At 44.1% G+C, this 18,033-nt stretch overlaps 6 protein-coding genes across 6 annotated transcripts; 3 read left to right on the forward strand and 3 right to left on the reverse strand.

Annotated features, from left to right (window-relative positions):
- Positions 1-1,542: 1,542 nt before the first annotated feature.
- On the forward strand, positions 1,543-3,200 carry V2V93DRAFT_357547 (uncharacterized protein; the record flags this gene model as incomplete). Its single annotated transcript, XM_066908033.1, has 2 exons — positions 1,543-2,600; positions 2,663-3,200. The coding sequence occupies 2 exons, from the start codon at positions 1,543-1,545 to the stop codon at positions 3,198-3,200; spliced, it is 1,596 nt and encodes a 531-aa protein (XP_066767625.1).
- Positions 3,201-4,877: 1,677 nt separating this feature from the next.
- On the reverse strand, positions 4,878-7,083 carry V2V93DRAFT_164767 (glycosyl hydrolase). The gene is made up of 2 exons (XM_066906907.1): positions 6,938-7,083; positions 4,878-6,872 (listed from the first exon to the last, which is right to left on the reverse strand). Exons 1-2 carry the CDS (start codon positions 6,941-6,943, stop codon positions 4,929-4,931), a joined length of 1,950 nt encoding a protein of 649 aa, XP_066767626.1. The 5' UTR covers positions 6,944-7,083; the 3' UTR covers positions 4,878-4,928.
- A 404-nt stretch (positions 7,084-7,487) lies between these two features.
- Positions 7,488-9,671, reverse strand: V2V93DRAFT_164758 (uncharacterized protein). The gene has a single exon (XM_066906906.1). The coding sequence runs from the start codon at positions 9,441-9,443 to the stop codon at positions 7,764-7,766; it is 1,680 nt and encodes a 559-aa protein (XP_066767627.1). The 5' UTR covers positions 9,444-9,671; the 3' UTR covers positions 7,488-7,763.
- A 6-nt stretch (positions 9,672-9,677) lies between these two features.
- V2V93DRAFT_164791 (uncharacterized protein) lies at positions 9,678-11,609 on the forward strand. Its single transcript, XM_066906908.1, has one exon. It carries the CDS (start codon positions 9,826-9,828, stop codon positions 11,125-11,127), a length of 1,302 nt encoding a protein of 433 aa, XP_066767628.1. The 5' UTR covers positions 9,678-9,825; the 3' UTR covers positions 11,128-11,609.
- A 1,448-nt stretch (positions 11,610-13,057) lies between these two features.
- Positions 13,058-17,165, forward strand: V2V93DRAFT_365981 (uncharacterized protein). Its single transcript, XM_066909209.1, has 3 exons — positions 13,058-14,719; positions 14,774-15,280; positions 15,333-17,165. The coding sequence occupies exons 1-3, from the start codon at positions 13,316-13,318 to the stop codon at positions 17,016-17,018; spliced, it is 3,597 nt and encodes a 1,198-aa protein (XP_066767629.1). The 5' UTR covers positions 13,058-13,315; the 3' UTR covers positions 17,019-17,165.
- Positions 16,980-17,936, reverse strand: V2V93DRAFT_365985 (uncharacterized protein). The gene is made up of 3 exons (XM_066909210.1): positions 17,702-17,936; positions 17,536-17,634; positions 16,980-17,457 (listed from the first exon to the last, which is right to left on the reverse strand). The coding sequence occupies exons 1-3, from the start codon at positions 17,861-17,863 to the stop codon at positions 17,197-17,199; spliced, it is 522 nt and encodes a 173-aa protein (XP_066767630.1). The 5' UTR covers positions 17,864-17,936; the 3' UTR covers positions 16,980-17,196.
- Positions 17,937-18,033: the final 97 nt, after the last annotated feature.

An 18,033-nucleotide genomic window follows, 5' to 3' on the forward strand; every position in this document is an offset into this window, starting at 1 on the left:
GAGAAAAAGAAAAAAAAAGCAGGACACGGAGATGAAGGCGGGGGAGGGGCACGAAGCGAGCGATGAGAATGACGCGATCATGCACAAAAAGATGCAGATGGCGTGCGATGAATGCACGAACCCCACTGAAAGCAGGCCATTCGCAGCAAAAGCACGCAGCAGCTTAAATGGAAAGTATTTTCTTTTGCAAATCTCGTTTTTATTTGTTGCAAGAGAGAGTATACAACAGTAAATTGATCTGCAAAGCCTTTCGATACACGCATTTACGAAAATTCCCCTACGGCGGCGATAAGAAGCGGACAAAGGTTCACAACTGGCTATCGCAGCTAAATAACTGTAAGCAGAGGGTATTGTAGCGCACGGGAGCAGCCTCGATTAGGAAGGCAGTTGCGGAGGCAGAGGTCTTTGCGGCGACTACTTTTGTCGAGACCCCGGCGGCGTAGTAAGAGCGAGAAGAATAGAACAGCGCACAACAGGGCAGAATTCTGACTGGCTTTCCTGAACATTGGGATTGGCAGGGATTTCTGTTCATTTCAGTCACAAATCCGACTATTCTATTTCTATAATCGAGCGGCAGGTTTAATAGTTCGGATTTAACTGTCCGTCGTCCTGTCTACAGTTCGGTGAGATAGTAGGAGCAAGTAGTGTAGGGATGAGAACGTTGCTATATCTACTCTTAAGTGATATATATCATAAATATAATACATTTATAAATTGCAATTCTGCTATCGCACGTAGCTCGAGTTTTTCTTTCTGGCATTTCCAGCAATCACGCGGTTGGCAGTTTTCTGCAGCGGTCTATTTGATATGATAAAGCAGCAGATGCAGTGCATTTGCAACTGTAAATACACAACGATAGCGTGATTATGGCTGTATATCAATAGAAAGACAATCTGTGAGTCTGGTCGTGACGTAGCTGATAAGAAAATAAGGTTTGCAGGTTCACGAACCAGCTGGCTGATAGAGATAGCAGGGAGGCCCTCAAACAGCCAGGCACGCGCTACCTCTCTTCGATAGTCAAACTAAAGTAATAAATTGCCAAATGCTGCTGAACTGATATTGACATTAAGCAGAAATACAAGAGAAGATGACCGGATGCGAAAGCAGCAGACACAGTGCGAGAGCAATCGGAAGCTCCGACCGGTTCCGGTTCACACTACTTGTAGTTGAACCGAACTGAATTGCAACACCTCAGCAATTAGAATCAGAATTCAGCACATTTTCGAGTGATAAACCTACAGCAAGACACAATTCAAGCAGTAAACTACGTATTCCCTTTTGTACCTCATCCTCGTCGTAAATAGCAGGCCAGAAATAGTCAGAACCTGTTCAGCAGATAAAGCCATAGCTATAAAACCCAGGAATTCAGGGCTAGGGTCTGTGGCTTGCGTGGTGTGAGCGGCCACTTATCGCTCGCCGTCCTCTTTTTAGTAGCTTCGCCTCGCTCCTCCTCTTTCTTCTCCTCGTCACTCCTCGAACAATCATCCCTCCCTCTAATTCCTCGAACAGCCCCCCTTCGAGTACTTCCCCGTCTCCGCAGCAATGGCCGTCTATGACTCGTCGTCAAACTCGTACTACGACGAGTACTCAAATATGACTTACTCGCCCGGCGAGTGGGCCGCCATCCAGCAGGAGGAGTTCGACGAGCGCGGACGCGAGTGGTCCCGCAAGTTCTACCTCTCTTACAACATCATTGTCGTCGCATTTTTTCTCACTGCCGTTCTTGCGCACTTTTACACTGTTCAGTTCAAGAAGACCGTGCGCCGATCGCTATCAGAAAAGACTCCTCTTATTCCGACGTCTTCTGGTGCCCCCAAGCCCCTCTCCTTGCCTGTCCGCTACTACCGCAAGATCTCTTCTACGCTTCTCTACCAGCCGGCTGGTCGCTATGCTGAGTCTTATGGCACCATGACCATCATCGCACTCTATCTCGGTCTTAACATTCTCTATGTCTTCGTCCACGGTGGTGCCTCATCGACGCAGATCTTTGCCAACCGCACTGGTCTCATCTCGATCGTCAACATGCCAATCCTCTTCTTACTCGGCTCCAAGACTGGTCTCCTGGTCGACTGGACTGGCTGGTCGCATGAGGGCTACATTATCCTTCACAAGCATGTCGGTCGTGTTGTCACTATCCTTGCTATCATCCATGTGTTTGCTTATTGCGCAGTCATCCCCATCAATCAGCGAGTTCTCCTTAACAACGAGGCCATCGTAGGTCTTATTGCCACCACTTGCTTTGGTATTATCCTGGCTTCGTCGCTCGCTCCTCTGCGTGCCCGTCTCTATGAGATCTTCCTTTACATTCATGTTTGGTTTTTGGTCTTGCCCTTACCCTTTCTTTTCTTCCACTGGGTTCGCACCAAGCCTTATGTCATCACCTGCGCAGCTATTTTTGCCTGGGACAGATTATCTCGTTTCCGCAACGTCCACCACGTTGTTGGTACCTCGACTAACCTCTCTGGTGACACCGTTAAGCTTTGCATGAACATCAAGTCTTCGTTCTCGGAGATTCACTGGACGACCGGCCAGTACGTTTACATTGCTATCGCCAACCTCGCCCGCTGGCAATATCATCCTTTCACCATCGCCTCTCCTCCGTATGTCTTTTTTTATATATATTTATTTGCTTGTCTTCAATTTTCTAACAAGCTATATCTAGTGGAGCTGACACTCTTGATCTTATCATCCGTGCTCGCAAAGGTTTCTCGCGGTCGCTTTTCAACTCCGAGGGCGAGCATCTCGTTGCTGTCCACGGACCTTATGGTGCTAAGCACAACTTTGACGGCTGCCGCAAGGTCGTTCTTATTGCCGGCGGTGCTGGTGTCTCATACACCTACCCTGAGGCTATCGAGATTGTGCGCACTCACCAGGCTATTGGTGAGATTGCTCCCGAGATCGATTTCCTCTGGGTCGTTCCCGACAATTCGTTTGCCACCTGGGCTGACCTTGATTCAGAGAAGTACGGAGTCAATTTCAAGCTCTGGTGCACTAAGGAGAAAGGACGGCCTGATATTCGCAAGTACGTGCGTGAGAGCTTGAAGGAGTGCATCGATCAGTACGGTGGTGACAAGAACGTTGCTGTTGCTGCCGCTGTCTGCGGTCCTGGCGCTATTGTTCGTGAGACACGTAACGCTTGCTCTGATCTTTTGTGGGAGGAGTACAATGTTGACTTCCATGCCGAGTCTTTCGGCTGGTAATCACTTTTGCTCTTTTTTATTTCTTTCTATTCTTAATTTTGTTTTGGGTGTCTTTTCACTTTAATGCTGGCACGGTGTTTCTAGATGGTGTGGGTTTCTTTCTCTTTTTACACGCATTTCTCATCTGCACGATACAAACTGGCAGTGACGTCGGACTTTATCTATGAATCTTTCAGAGATTCGGCATTTTCTCTTTTCCATTTCTTTCCTCAACATCATCTGGATCTAACAGATTGAATTTTCATAGAAGTGAACTTTTTATCCAGAAAAAGAGATCTTTCATTATCTATCTACTTTTTTATTTCATGACTTGCATTTTCCTTCGTCATTGTTAGTGAGTGTATTCTTAACTGATACAGGGGTTTTTTTCTATTTTTTTTTGTGTTTACTAGACTTTTATTATGTTTATTTTTTTGTTATTTTGTATTTTTTTTTATTTTTTTCATATATTTCGTTAGGAGTTGTTAATTATTGAGAATGGACTAGAAGCGATGAAGAAGATATTACTTGTGTATAGCGGACTGTTTATTTCTAGATAGAAAAGTCGAGAAGTCGAAGTTGAATTCTTAATGAAATAGTTGACCATTATAGACAATTTCATGATTGTAGATTGTAGATAAGATTAAAGGGATGGAAGAATGAGTGGTGGGCTTGCCGGGAATGGACATTATGTCCGTGTGTTGAAGTCCGTGAGCAAGCCTCGACCTCGGAGCACCCGATAAGGAATTTTCTTGCCGAGAAAGTAGCATTTGTGAATATATGTCATTCTTATACTGATTTGCATTAAATGATGATTAGTAGAGTATCTTCTAAGGAGTATAGAACAAATTTAATAAATTCAAAATCATGTAAACAAAATGATCTGTAATCTACGATACAGAAATCTAGAACCAAATTCCTTCTATCTCTCCATGATCGCCCCCGTTCTAGCCACTCTTGAGTCTACCCGGTGCTAGCTGCGCTTAGTCTAGTGTCCGTGTTTTATCGCCTATTAGAGCTTTATGGTGGCTTGGTTTTCTTTAATTCTTGGTTCGCCGCCGTGCGCCAAGTCAGTTCAGTGATTCAGTTTTGATCTTCACGTGCAATTGGTGGATTTGAATTTGTGTTAGTCGCTGTGGTCAAGATAAGATACCTGATTTTAATTTGCGATTTGCGATATGTGTTTAAATTGTTGTTTTAAAAGCCGTACTTAAATATGAGTGCTGCAATGATTGTATATATGTCGTAATCATGGTAAGTGTTTAGATACTTACAACACAATGACCATTATGAAATTGACTAGGATCTTCAATTCTTACTTTCGATACTCCACTCTAAATCAAATCATCACAATACGCAGTCTACATAATATACCAAAATGCAATGGCTTATTCTCGTTTCTACTGCTATCCTTTTGCTTTTCTCAGTTTACATTCTAATGTACGTAATCGTGGATGTTTTAGTGTATGCCTCATCTGATATCAAGCATACGCTTCCCGGCCGTCTAATGGTTTCTCGCACGAAATACACATCGGTATACCTATCAAAAGCTGAACGAGAAATACAAATCTCTCCTACGGATTATGTACTGGTCTATCCTCAACATTGCACTTCTACTTTAAAGGAAAATGTGAGACCAAGTCGTTAACTTGGTTTATTATTCTTTTCACACTGCTTTTATTTCTTTCTTTTGCTTTCTGTTACGATAATGAAACATTTTTCATCGTTAAATATACAATAATAAAATGCCTAATCATCACTAACAATGACATACTGCGCAATCAGCAACTGACTAACTATTTTTTGGTTTTTGATCGCAACAGCCTTTAAATCCGTACTTTGCTTCACTTCAATTGGAAGCTTATACTTATTGCTCTTAACTGTCGGTGTAGATAAATCAGTCGTGTAATAAATTGTTGCGCCGCTTGAGTTGGTTGATAATTCGACCTTGAAATCCGAGGTATACTGACCATTAGCCACCGAGGCACTAACAGTGTATTCTGTCTTTGCAACTGAATTTACCGAGGAAGGTGTACCATATACAGTAACCTCATTAATTCCGGCAGCCCAAGTAGCAGAATTCCCATTATTCGCATTAATAATATCACTGACGTCTATTCGCACGTATCGATACGCCGTCAAATCGCTCACAAGAGACACCACAAATCCCGGAGATTTATTTGCGCTATTGTCAGAAATCAAAACAAATTTCTTGCCATCTCGACTTGCTGAGATTGTGTAATTATAGTACGTCTCGGAACCCTTGACGATATGGGTTAGCAAATCGATCTCGCTGACAATTGCATAGTCTTCAAGGTCGATCGTGTAGTAAAATGGTACTGCCGATGGAATATAATAATTCGTATACACAGTCTTGATGCCGTCAACCGCCAACTCGGCAGAGTGATTCGTATCAGACGCGCTGGTCGCATTAACAGTCTTACCCACCGACAATACTTTTCCAGACTGCACAGCGACAACACCTTTTTCTTGCGCGGTTGGATTATACTCGATAGCCTGATAAAACTCATAGCTCGCAAAGCCATCCTTGAGCGTAATCGGTGCCGCGCGTACAGAGTGAACTGCTTCTGAAGCAAAATTCGCACCCCATCTATCGCCCAGCATAATGTACTCGTCGCCAACCTTATCCACACCGCCAGATTGCGTGCCGAACGTGAATAAATCAGCAATAGCACGTGGCTCACTCCAGGGACCAGACATATTTGTCGCAGAGATGTAGTCTGCAGCAGACGGGAACCATCCAGCTGAATTGGACGTAAAGAGGTAGTAATATCCATCAACTTTCTCTAAATCAGGAGCCTCGCGGTATTGTTTCACAAGTACAGTAGTTAGCAAAGAATCAATTGCAGTCCAATTCGAAGTCAATGAGTAAATATTCATATTCGTATTAGTACCGGTGGCGGATATAATATATCCTTCACCGGTATCGGCATCTCCATATAGAGTGTAATCACGCGAATCGTAACCAAGAGGTCTAAACGCGCCCAAGAAATCGAATTCCTCACCAGCTTCAGCTTCAGCGACACAAAGCTCACCAAGGGTATAATCCGCGCGATTCTCGAAATGACCCCAGAATACAATTTTTCCAGTTGTCGGATTCAACTTGAAACTTTGTCGCTCAATTTTGCAGAGACCTGGAGTGACGGTAGTCACCGACGCGCAGACTTCATCGCGCGACATGACGGTCTTGTTTCCGGTGAATACGAATCCGTCTGTTGAAGTTTGCTGATAATACCGCACAAAGCCATCCGAGTCTGATTCATATACATAGCGGTAATACACCCCATCAACTAGAATACCACTCGAAGTGTTAAACGACGAATACAAAAATGTATTGTCATAGACTTGCAGGTTGCTTGCAGGAGTATATGTCGACTTGCTAACGACGCCTGAATCAAGAACCGTCGTCGTGCCATTAATTCCAGTCACTCTATATGAATACTTTTTATTGCAGTCAAGATCATAGTCGTCATAAGTATACGACGTCGTGTTTGCGAGAAACTTGAAAGTTTTTCCCTCCAGACGTGAGACGCGGTAAATATCAGCCGGCGAAGTAAATATAAGCTTGATATTATTTGCCGAGTGAGAACCTGCGAGAGCAAATGACCGCGTAAGTACGACTAGCGAGTCCGCGGCCAGGACAGAGACGGCAAAGATGAGTAGCGCAAGAATCTGCTTGAAAGGTTTTAAATTAGAAGGGGGTGAGCGGTATGCTGAGAACATGCAGATATACTTACTTTCATTTTTGAATTTCAAGGATCAGAGATAAACTATCCGAGCACTATTCAAATCCGCTATGATTATACGTATACGTGTATATACATATATATATATATATATATATTCATAGGGAATCCAGATTTCCCCCGCATCCTTTCCGGCATTTTCCCCGCCTACTCCTTCGAAGCGAAGCGCAAGCGCAAAGGACCAAACAGGAATTATGAAAACAGCCACAGCTCATCTCACAATGTCAGATCAAAATCATACCTGTCATAACGTTCTAAAAACTCTGTAACTACCCCACTAACAAGTGTGAGACAAAGTCACCACACCCTCTTCACGCTTCTCGCATACGCAGCAACATGCTGCTCCTCCACATCCGCGCAGAAGAGAACTCAATTTTCCCGCGAATAAACTATTAAGAGGTAAACGGAACCGAAAAGCCGAAGTATTATTGACGGCGCTGCGGACCGCAGCTCGCTCCGGCCTTACAACTTTCTTTTCCATCGCCGAAGTCGCAATATGTCATTTATCGCTTGCGCTTGCCAGTAAACGACATAAATGAAAAAAAAGCAATTGTAGAACATAGAAAAGTGTCATATATTATTTCTTCAAATAGCATATATAGATATGAGAATGCAAACCCGCCTGAGGATATAAATAACAAAACGATTAAGCAGTTAAAATACATTACAAAAAATGACCTAAATTACATACAATTTTGACCCAAAAAAAAAAAAATTTGAAATACAGCAGAGCAAAAAGCATTGAATACCCACAAACAAGCCCGAAACCAACAAGTAAAATAGAAACTAAAAAGAGAAAAAGAAAGAATTAATGAAATCAAGCGTACATAGACTCAGAATGGAAATCCCGACACTCGCCGCCTTCAACATGATTCTCGACCCAGTTCTCATTGCATGCAAAAAGCATACCACAGGCGGCACACCAGCCTCTTATTCCAGCCCGCTGATCACTACGAGTTCCCGCGGGATACACAAAATGACGCGACTTGAGATGTGTCTTGTACGTGTCACGTCGCGAGAAACCGCCAGTCGAATGGCAAGGAGTAGTTGACGTAGGGTCGTAAAACGGGCAAGTGTAGGCTTTGTTCATTGCGTGCTTCTTCAAATGACGAGTGAGATAGCCTTTTATTCTAAACTTAGACGGGCAATGAGGGCATTGGAAAGTAGGCTGCGAGGACGAATTGAGAAGCATGGGCGAAGAAGCTTCTGTACCGGAAACGCCCGAACTCGACGGCGTCGACAGACCCGCATGCGTCTTTGGCGGAGACGAAGACGGTGACGAATTTGACGAGGCAGGGGAGTTGGCTGCTGATGAGCTGCCAGTCGATGTTTGCGGCGAAGACATGCTAGATGCTGGGCTCGGCATATGCGTGTGTGCATTGGGTGCATGTAGATGCTGCGAGTGAATAAACATATCAGACTGATCCTCAAACATAAATTCAGGTATATTGGGATAACCAGGCGACGTGAGCGCAGCAACAGTCTGGAAGGGTTGTTGCGACATCATGCCGAGAGATTGGAACTGGTCATCTAAAATATCCTTTCCATGCAGGTCGACAAACTCGTTTGGATTGGTGAACTGGTCGACAGGATCGTGCATAGCCGGTGTGAAGGAATAACTTGCGTCGTCAGCAGATACGCTAGAAGGCGAGCTGTCATCAGCAAAATCAGCCGGCGACCAGGAAGCAGAAGAAGACAGATCTTCAGGCGCAACAAAGGCGGCGGAAGATGTAGATGGCTGGTACACCGCAGGACGAACGTAGGGAGCTGCCGAAGACATGCTCTGACGCTCGTTACGGCGACGGACTACACGAGACGAAGCAGCGGCGGCAGCAGTCAGATGGTGGTCTTCGGGGGCTGGTGTACCGGACGGGGTAGAACCCGAGCCCGAGAGACGGCTGCGCATCTGCGCGATGTAGACCTCAAGTTCGTCGAGTTTGTTGAGAAACTCGCCTGGGTCTGTCGACTCCGGGGGAGCAGCGAGCACCTGAGGCGGCGCAACGAACTGAGGCGGGTACTGAAGCTGGTACTGCAACTGGGGCTGGAGCTGGAACATGTACGAAGACGACTGCTGCTGCATGGCAGCATCGGCAAGGTCAAATCCGACGAGCTCACCGCCAGCATTGTGAACTTGTAAGAGAGTTGCCGAGGGATCGGTAGCGCAAGGAGTTGCAGTAGCGAGCTCGGACGGCGCAGCCGTAAGACGCACGTCGAGAATGATTTGCGGGAAGAGCTGGGTATCACTGGAAGTATCCCTGGGTTCGACGACGAAAGACTTTGCAGCAGGTAGGGACTCGACATCGGCGCTGGAAGGCTTGCTTTTGGAGAAGAAGGACAGGAAGGAAGTGAAAGGGCTGAGCAAGAACGAAGACTTGGAGAAGAAGGAGGACAATAGGGCGCCGGCCGAGAGAGGGGAGAAGAGAGCGAAGTGGGATCTGTCGGCCATGAAAAGCGAGCGCAGACGCGACCAGAGAGGGCGCTGGTAGTTGTCAGCCATTGCAAGAGAAGTATTGAAAACGGCAAGCTGGTGAAGGGGGTAAAAAAGTGAAGAAGCAATCCTGAAGCAAAATTCAAGAAGAGGACGGGGCGGGACGGAAGAAGTATGTGCGTGATAGGATTCTAGGGGCTAGGGTTTATGGTGCCGCGCCACGGAGCTGGTGTCGTTCCGCACGCCACTGGGGCAGGATACTTAAATGACTATGGAGTACGGCAAATAATCGTGAATATCGAACGAGCGCAAAAATAATTAGAATACTGTCAGAATATGGGAAAAACCCATAATGTTTTCCGTCACATAGCGCTGACATAATGTTGTAGTAATAGCCATACAGTCTGTTACTAATCATTTGATAAGCAATTACTAACACGATCATGCGCTAATGCACGCTCGGCCGTCAGTGCCTTGTGCGGCGCCAACTCTAATTGCGACCCGAAACAGCCTCGTCGCTGCGGCAAGGCCGTATCGCGAGAAATCTGCTTTACGCGTAGCTTCCTCCTTCTCAGAGTCTTTGTCCCAGCACCTAACAATGCCGGACTCGTCCTCCTTGGGACAGCGAACATCGACGTCGTCTATCTGCTCGACTACGTCCTTCTCCGCAGCTTCTTCGCGCTCGTCAGCGTCCTCTGTCTCATCGTGTCCTGCTCAGGGCTCGGAGTATAGTAGGGACTGCAACGCTTCTCCACTTTTTCCTCTCCCGCTCGCCGCTGTCAGAGACTCTGCTCCTCATCAGCGGGAGCAGTTTACCCTTTTCCCGCAGCCTGCTCGACTAGATCTCTCCATCCCCATCCTGCCTGATCCTTCACCGGTCGCAGATCCCTCCTTCAGTCATGATTTCGCGCCCTTTGACTTGCCTTCTCCCGGTCGTCCGCCTGCTCCCACTTCTCCGCGAGTAAAGCACCACAGTCACCATCACCATCATCATTCTCGCCATTCCCATCGCTCCTCTTCTCCAGACATATTTCACCGCTTAGAGCAGCAGGAGCAGCAACAGCAGCAGCAGGAGCAGCAACAGCAGCAGCAGGAGCAGCAACAGCAACGCACTGCCGGCGTCGTCGCCGCGGCAGCTCCATCCTCTTCCGCCGTGCGCATGCAGTTCCGCGAAGATATGCTTTTTGGCTCTGATGGCTGTATCGACGACGACGATACCATAGATGCTAAGATTCGTGCCTTTAAGCTGGCACAGGACCTAGAGACAGATTACTACGCTGATGAAGACGAGCCGTCAGACGACGACGGATACAGTAGCAAAGGTAAAGATAGGCGAGGACGGCCTACGCATAATCAGTCAGGAACCGATCATCAACAGCAGCGGCAGCGGCGGCGGCATCCTGTCAAGCTATCGCCTATAGACACTCTTTTCCCAGAGCCTGCTCTGCGTGAACCACAGTACTCCTCCGAAATGCAATCCAACGAGCCACAGTCTTCTTTTTCGTTGCATGATCATCTGCAACAGCATCTCCAGCTACACGAGCAAGCACAAGAGCACCCGCCGCAATCTCCACTCATCGCCAAACCAATAGACACTCTCTTCCCTACTCCGGCCACGCCTGCTACCTCAGATCATTCGCGAAACCCGCTCAGCCGCTTGCGGCAACAGGATGGTATGGACAGTCTCGTCTCACCCTTGTCTGATCCGCCTTCGGGTTTCCCTTCTCTTGATTTTCCTTCTGCCGAGCATTAATCGTCATATTCTTTACATCCATCCTTCTCATTGACTTTCTGAGACTGTGGCTGCACTGATGCGCTGGCGACAAATAATTCTGTCGACATATTAAAAGAAAGGCGTTATTTAATTTTCTATTATTTTCCTGTTTATCATTCTCATTTACCTCATTTTTTTTCTATCAATTTTATATAATCGTATAGAGAACAGTACATAGTCATTCGTTTCTAACTTTTATTTTTTCCGTTAATTTTGCTTTTACTTTGGAGTTTCATCTCTGTTTGACTGTCGTGACATATTGTTGTATCTGACGTGGTTCTATCATAGCATTTAATGAATAATGACAATTTTTTCTATAGAATCGATCTTTGTTTTCACTAATTTGATGTGCAATTTTACTTTCTTGCGCTCCGGCTCTTAATACTCGCTACATCAGCACCCTAAACCGATACATACTTGTCAAATTAGCCGATTCATAAAGTACATAGGAATGTAATAATATATATGTGTAGAGTCCACACTGCCTAATTCGTTGGAATATGACCTTGCACTGCATTATAGAGCTATAAAAACACTATTATTATTATTCAGCCTTCAAATGAGTGCCTATTACAGTAATCACCCATAGTTTTGCGTGCGTTTATTCGTACTTTAGTATGAACTTTAAAATTTAGCTAGTGAGTCAACCGATAAGATAGAAGCAGCACTGAGCCGCTAATTGCATTCGGTGTAGCTGTATTTGAGATAAAAGGGATTGATTTAAAAATGGGATTAATTGGTTTAGCTTAGACTGGTCGAGTGTCTGCTATGTGTGGCGATACTGCTCCGTTCATTCTCTATTTTTCAGGACTGGTATTGTCTCAACTTTTAGAAATAGCTCTAGAAAGATATGAAATGAAGGCTCTTTAAATCTCGAATTATAAAGAAAAAATAAGATGGAAATAATAAAATTCAAAAATTTTATAAAAAAACTATATACGTACAGATGGATTCTAATTGCGTTAAGATAAGCCTAAATATCCACAAAATAGTTTTCTTTAGCCGCTAACTGCAGTGACAAAGGAGTTTAGCAAGACATAAACTATATATGCATATATATATATTTCACTTTTTTGGTTGCCTGTTTTAATTGAATTGACTGACACTGGTCAAGAGTTTCAAGAAATCAAAGACTGCTGGCTTGGTTGGTTGAATGTGATGCTGTCTGTATGTTGAGAGTTTGCCCTCTCTCTGTCAGCGCACGTACAATCACATTTAATGATTTTTATTGCTAGCTTTTGACCTACATCTGTTTTGTTTATATCTGGTAATTTATGTGAAATGAAATCTCCAGTATAGTTACGGTAGCTCGATTTTTGGTAGTCAATTGGGCAGCAATTGCATATAACCTGATACGATTTTTAAATTATTTCTCTAATTTCATGGATTCCTGCTGGTAAATTTGATCGTCTATAGATATAAACATAAACAGTAATCAACTGTCTTGAAATGAATTCAGAGATCAATGTGCTCAACAGACCAAGTGGTGATAATTTCATACCGTTCTGCTTGACATTTTATCAGAAATTTCTGCTTCTGCTCCAACTTTTGCTTGCGAAAGGTATCGCCAATTGTAGTAGCGCTGAACCAGTAAATCAAATGCATCTCACTGAATTATATAAACAAGTATCAACCGGGTGTCTCTCGTATTGGAAGCCATATAGATTCTCACGGCATCTGAATCTACAGCACGCGACCGCAAACAGCAAGATCTCTCATGGTAGTCAAGATCTGTGTAGTTTATTTATCTTCAGCGACTAGCCATACGCAATCTGACGCAAGCATTTATATGATTGATTATGCGCTCCACTTTTCAGGGTCCATTTGTACGCGTAATACGGATCAGTTGATCAGGGCAGGCTGTGTTTATTAAGGTTATTTTTATTATTATTGTGAAGCTGCGGCCAAATATAGAACTGGACCGGCTTAAAGAACAGATTGAGTAATATCCACAGCTAAACAACTAAGAGTGCTAAAGAAATCAACCCGAACTCTTCATTCATAACTATTTCTTTCTTACTATCTGGAATCGTAAACAGACAAGAATATCTTTTGCTATTAGAGCCCAGCTATAGTCGCGTCGATTGAGCCGCTCCTTCTCTTTCAACGCTCACAGAAAAAGTAAACACTTCGACACGTCTTTCCACCACGTCCAACCTTCAACACAATGCCTCTTCAAGGACATTCTCAGGCATCTCTGAATCGAAGGCCGGTAGCGAGACAAGTTACAACTTTGGATGCCTATAATTACGTCGTCAAGCTTTGCTATCTTGAGTTTATTCGCAGACCTCGTCCGCACTCTCTCATCCAGCGTGTTTCACAATTCCTGAACGACAATAACAAATCAAACGACATCCGCGACCCGGAACGTCTTTCTCTGTCTTTACTAAAGCATGTTCGAAAAGATGTCAAAGATTACACGAAATCTCACCGCAGCCCGACTATAGCCGTGACAGAGATGTTTGCCGGCTTCGCCACCGCTGTAGAGTACGCGCCGCTTAAAGACCGATTTAAAGAGGAAGGCATGACGATTGATGAATTGTTTAATGTATTCTTCACAAAATCAAAATACAGTAATCTGGATACGCAGCAAGCGAATAAGGTCACCCTTGCGTTTGTTGATTATGTTCTGTTTGCAATGGATCGAAGTCGAAACGCAGTCGATTCTTTACCGCGCCTACGAAAGTTTTTGAATCAGGTAAAGGAGTGCTGCTCAACTCCGGGAGAGTACCCGCTAATCACAGAGGTAGCACATATCTTTACCATTGACAAGAGTATGATTCGTCAAGATATTGAAAAGCTTGCAAAGACCTCTATTTCTGAGCGTGATTATATTGATGATCTAAAAACTCTATCTACAAATATAACGACAAATAATAATATCCAATCACAATTCCATTCAGAATCAGATTACAAGTCGTGGCGTGATCGAGAAGTTCGGGAAATGACTCAATTAATTGAGATGTATCTTGTTCTTCACCCATCGCGTCAATCAAGCACTTCGTCTATAGACACAAAGATGACTTTTATTCCTCCCGAGAGCAAATCTTACTACCAGCTGATTTTGAGGATGGCGTTCGAGGCTGATTTGAATCTGGCAATGTCGTCAAATGATATGCCGGACGACATTCTATCAACCGGCTCTCGCAAATTGCTTCGCGCAATCGGGACTAACTGGAGAATCAAGAAATCCACTTGCGATTTGCTTTTCCTCGAAATTGCTAAAGAGCTATTTGTAGCGCAAAAGGCTGATTTGGCGTATCTAAAAGCTGCATTTTTAATATGGCGCAAGCAGAGCGCTCTGCAACGCAGCACTAAGCTAGCAGATCCATGGACAAAGCAAGATAAATTATCATACGGGAGTACTCTCCGCGGAATTTACGATGCAATAATTTCTCAATTCAAAATCAGTTTGCAAAGCTTGTTTACAGCCCGCGATCATCAGGAGATAACGCTACACTTCATGGCTACTCTTTCTTTTATAGAAGAGTTTATTTGCGCTGATGAAGGGTTTCAAAGTACACCGCAAGAGTTTGACAAAACTATCAGCGACTTTCGACATACAGTCAAAGTAAGTTTTCTATATATTTTTGTTATTTTTAATCGTCCTAATGTCTGGGTTTAGACATCTGCATACAATACCTTTATCGATTTAGTTAAATCGGGACCAACTGGCCAGAGCGTTGTCGATCATCTCAATCTTCTCCATCATGTTTTGCCGACAACAATAAGCACGGTAACGATAATTGCTAGACATTACAATCTCGAATTTGAATATTTTCAAACTGATATTACTCGGTGGTCTGTGGCTCTCAAAATTCCCAAATGGACGGCTGAGCAACTATCCAATATGGCTGCACAGTTTTCAAAAGTTGAACTAGCGAGTCTTCGGAAAGCTAGTGTTGAGAGCGGGGGAGTTGACTTTGCGTTTGAAGACATTAAGGATTTGTGCTCTCAATTAAATAAATTGAAGAGGCTTTTCATAAAATCCTTTGGAGAGCAGGTACATTTTCCTGTAGAGCCCGAGGAAGAGCTTTTTGGATATCTGCTGCGGTCATTGATTAAGAAAGTTGAATACGAAAAGAGCTTGGTTGAAAATTTGATTGCGACTGAGAATTCTACTCCAGATGCCGTAAGTTTGTTTCATTTTATTACTTTATGTTTTTGAAACTGACTTCTGCAAGTACTCGATTATAAGCCAGGAAAAGCGATATAGTACTAGCGTTTCTGATCTTTTTGCGATATTGAGCGCCAATGTGAATCTTATTAAAATGCTCTCTTGGAAAAACAATCTCCATCTGGCAAAGATGTATACAGTATTACTCAGTCAAATATCGTCAGATATAAACGCTTATGTGAAAAACTTGGTAACCGCATTCAGAAAAGATTTGAACGATAACGGAGCTATTAAGCCGGCGACGTGCGTGAAATTGAATAATGTAGAGTATTTGAAGACTTCACTTGACGCTTTGCAGAATTCAATTAATGCCGATGACTTGACACAACTGCTAGATGAGCAGGAGATGAATAAAAAGTCAGAGTCTAACCAACGTCCTCCAAAATATATTTACACTATTGAAGTTATACAAGCAGAGAACCTGAAAGCAATGGATTTGAATGGATACTCTGATCCATATGTTGAGCTTCTTAATGCGAATACTCAGCAAGTCTTATTCCGTACGCGTACCATTTACAAGGAGTTGAATCCAATTTGGAATGAACAGTTTGAATTTGTGACTGATCAGAGCGAACGAATCACACTCAGAGTTTGGGATGAAGATCGAAATGGTCGCGATTTATGCGGAGGATGTACGTTTGTTCTCAATCCCGCTGAATTTGCAGACAACAGGGCAAAAGACGAATGGTATGATCTTAAATTTGCCGGAGATGAATCTACGGGACATGGCCAAATCAAAGTCATTATCAGCATGGAGCGTCAGCGCGATAACTTGCTGTTTCATCTTGGTACCGCGTTTAAAGAATTGCGCGTTGCCGAAGATTTCATGGTTTCTCATTTGACGTCGAAGTTTCAAAACAGTATCTCGACATATGTTTCCCATAGTGCGCTCAAGAAACTACTAAAAACTGAAGGAACTTTCAATCGACTTATGGGCAGATCAGCACCCAGTGTTTCAGATGAAGAGATTGAGATTGCGATTCAGCCACTATTTGAACTGATCACGCCTGACTTTTATGTATTTGGGCATACGCTTACTGAAAGTATGAAAATGCGTGTATTCATCTCGGCATGGACTAAGATGCTGCAAGCTATTGAAGCTCTGGTTATCCCTCCTCTGTCTGAGCGACAAACACGACAGAAGCTTCTCACTGATGACGAGCTGCGTGTTCTTACAATTTGGATACAAGAGGCTTGCGAGTTTTTCCATGGAGATGGACGTGGACCACCATTGGAAGAGCTAAAAAGCTCAGAGCACTACAAGACAATTGAGATTGCTCGTGCATACTATTCGTTACCAGCTGCCGAACTTGCACGGAACTACGAGCGATTATCGGTCGCGACTTTTGATAGTATGCGCAAACATGACACTATTGGAGTTACAAAACTTCTAGGACGCAGCAGAACAGTGATGGCGCATCGAAATTTATCGACAATGAATGCAGAGCAGAGGAAGCTTGGTGATGCAGTTGCTGCTGAGGCCTCTGAGACAATCATTTTGCGGATTCTGCGAGTCAAAGACGCGAGTTTGTTGCGTAAATTTTTTGAGAAGCGTAAACAGAGGATCGATATTATTAATGGACAGGCAATAGCAAAGGCTGCACCTGAACGTGCGGGAGGAAGGGCGAAACAAGCATTCAATCGCAGGTCGCATGTTCCGCAGTATCCGTCCATGCCACCACTGCCAAATTAGACATTCGACAAGTTTTTGCATTACGGAGTTATGAATTTTTTGAGTATCGAAATGTATAAGTTGAGATACCTTAGTTTTGAATATCAAGGAATTATTAGATGAAATCTATATGCATATATTAAGTTGCAACTTGTACTGTATAGAAACTAACCCACAACAGATCTTTCTCTACCCCTATTTACTTTGGATAAAAGCTGCCGTCGTCGACGCCAGCAGTCTTTATCTGCGGGAAATCCTCACCACCTCCTAGCTCTTTGAATAGACCATTATCGTATACTCTTCCGACAGCAACCTTTTCAGGCACGTAGAAAGAAAGACCGTAGCTGGCAAGACCGACGATGCCGAAAAAGGCAAGGATATGGCGGAAGGCGGAACCTGTCGAGACATGGTCGTGAACATCGGGAGACCACATATTGAGCAAGTCGTCATCCTCATGGAGCTAAACGCAAAACATCCAAAGTCAGTTTACAGAGCACATATAATGCAAGAATTAGAGCACAATTCTCTCAAGGCATACCGGATCGTTGAAGTTGCGTCGCAGCTGCTGGTCGTCGTACTTTGCATACGGATCGCGGTGTTGATTGTAAACGTAGGGATACTCTGGATAGTCGCCAACCTATTTCACAGTTACTTAGAGTCTGTTCCACATCCTGACTCATCTCCTGATGATAATTGTCTCATACCAGTCTGTCGTCGCCCTTGTTATAAGGAAAGTCGGTATATTCGGGCAGTTGTGTTTCTTCCGGAGCAGAAGCGTATGCTCTCACCAGGCTTATTCGCTGGCTCATCAACTGCTGCCGAACAGGTCGTGCCAGTCGCATTGCTGTTCTCAGAGACGCAGACATTGTGTATTTTTTTATTTCTATTGTCACCGATTTGTCTAGTATCAATAGCAATTAATAGTGACGAGAGTACTTTCTACACTCTCGCGACACGCTTACTGCGAAATTCCTGATTGGCTCAGCGTCAAAAACCCCAACCCAAGTTAGGGTTCGGGCTCTATCATTCTGGCCCT

The sequence above is a fragment of the Kockiozyma suomiensis genome (assembly GCF_038497685.1).
Source record: "Kockiozyma suomiensis strain NRRL Y-17356 unplaced genomic scaffold V2V93scaffold_3, whole genome shotgun sequence".
NCBI classification, from domain to species: Eukaryota; Fungi; Ascomycota; class Lipomycetes; order Lipomycetales; family Lipomycetaceae; genus Kockiozyma; species Kockiozyma suomiensis.

Excerpts from the sequence above, each read along its gene's own strand:
- V2V93DRAFT_164791 (XM_066906908.1), top strand. The coding sequence starts at position 9,826 with ATGCACGCTCGGCCGTCAGTGCCTTGTGCGGCGCCAACTCTAATTGCG.
- V2V93DRAFT_365981 (XM_066909209.1), top strand. The coding sequence starts at position 13,316 with ATGCCTCTTCAAGGACATTCTCAGGCATCTCTGAATCGAAGGCCGGTA. Across the intron at positions 14,720-14,773 it reads ACTTTCGACATACAGTCAAA|ACATCTGCATACAATACCTT; the intron begins GTAAGTTTTCTA and ends GTCTGGGTTTAG. Across the intron at positions 15,281-15,332 it reads AGAATTCTACTCCAGATGCC|TACTCGATTATAAGCCAGGA; the intron begins GTAAGTTTGTTT and ends GACTTCTGCAAG.
- V2V93DRAFT_164758 (XM_066906906.1), bottom strand. The coding sequence starts at position 9,443 with ATGGCTGACAACTACCAGCGCCCTCTCTGGTCGCGTCTGCGCTCGCTT.
- V2V93DRAFT_365985 (XM_066909210.1), bottom strand. The coding sequence starts at position 17,863 with ATGTCTGCGTCTCTGAGAACAGCAATGCGACTGGCACGACCTGTTCGG. Across the intron at positions 17,635-17,701 it reads ACAAGGGCGACGACAGACTG|GTTGGCGACTATCCAGAGTA; the intron begins GTATGAGACAAT and ends ACTGTGAAATAG. Across the intron at positions 17,458-17,535 it reads GACGCAACTTCAACGATCCG|CTCCATGAGGATGACGACTT; the intron begins GTATGCCTTGAG and ends TTTTGCGTTTAG.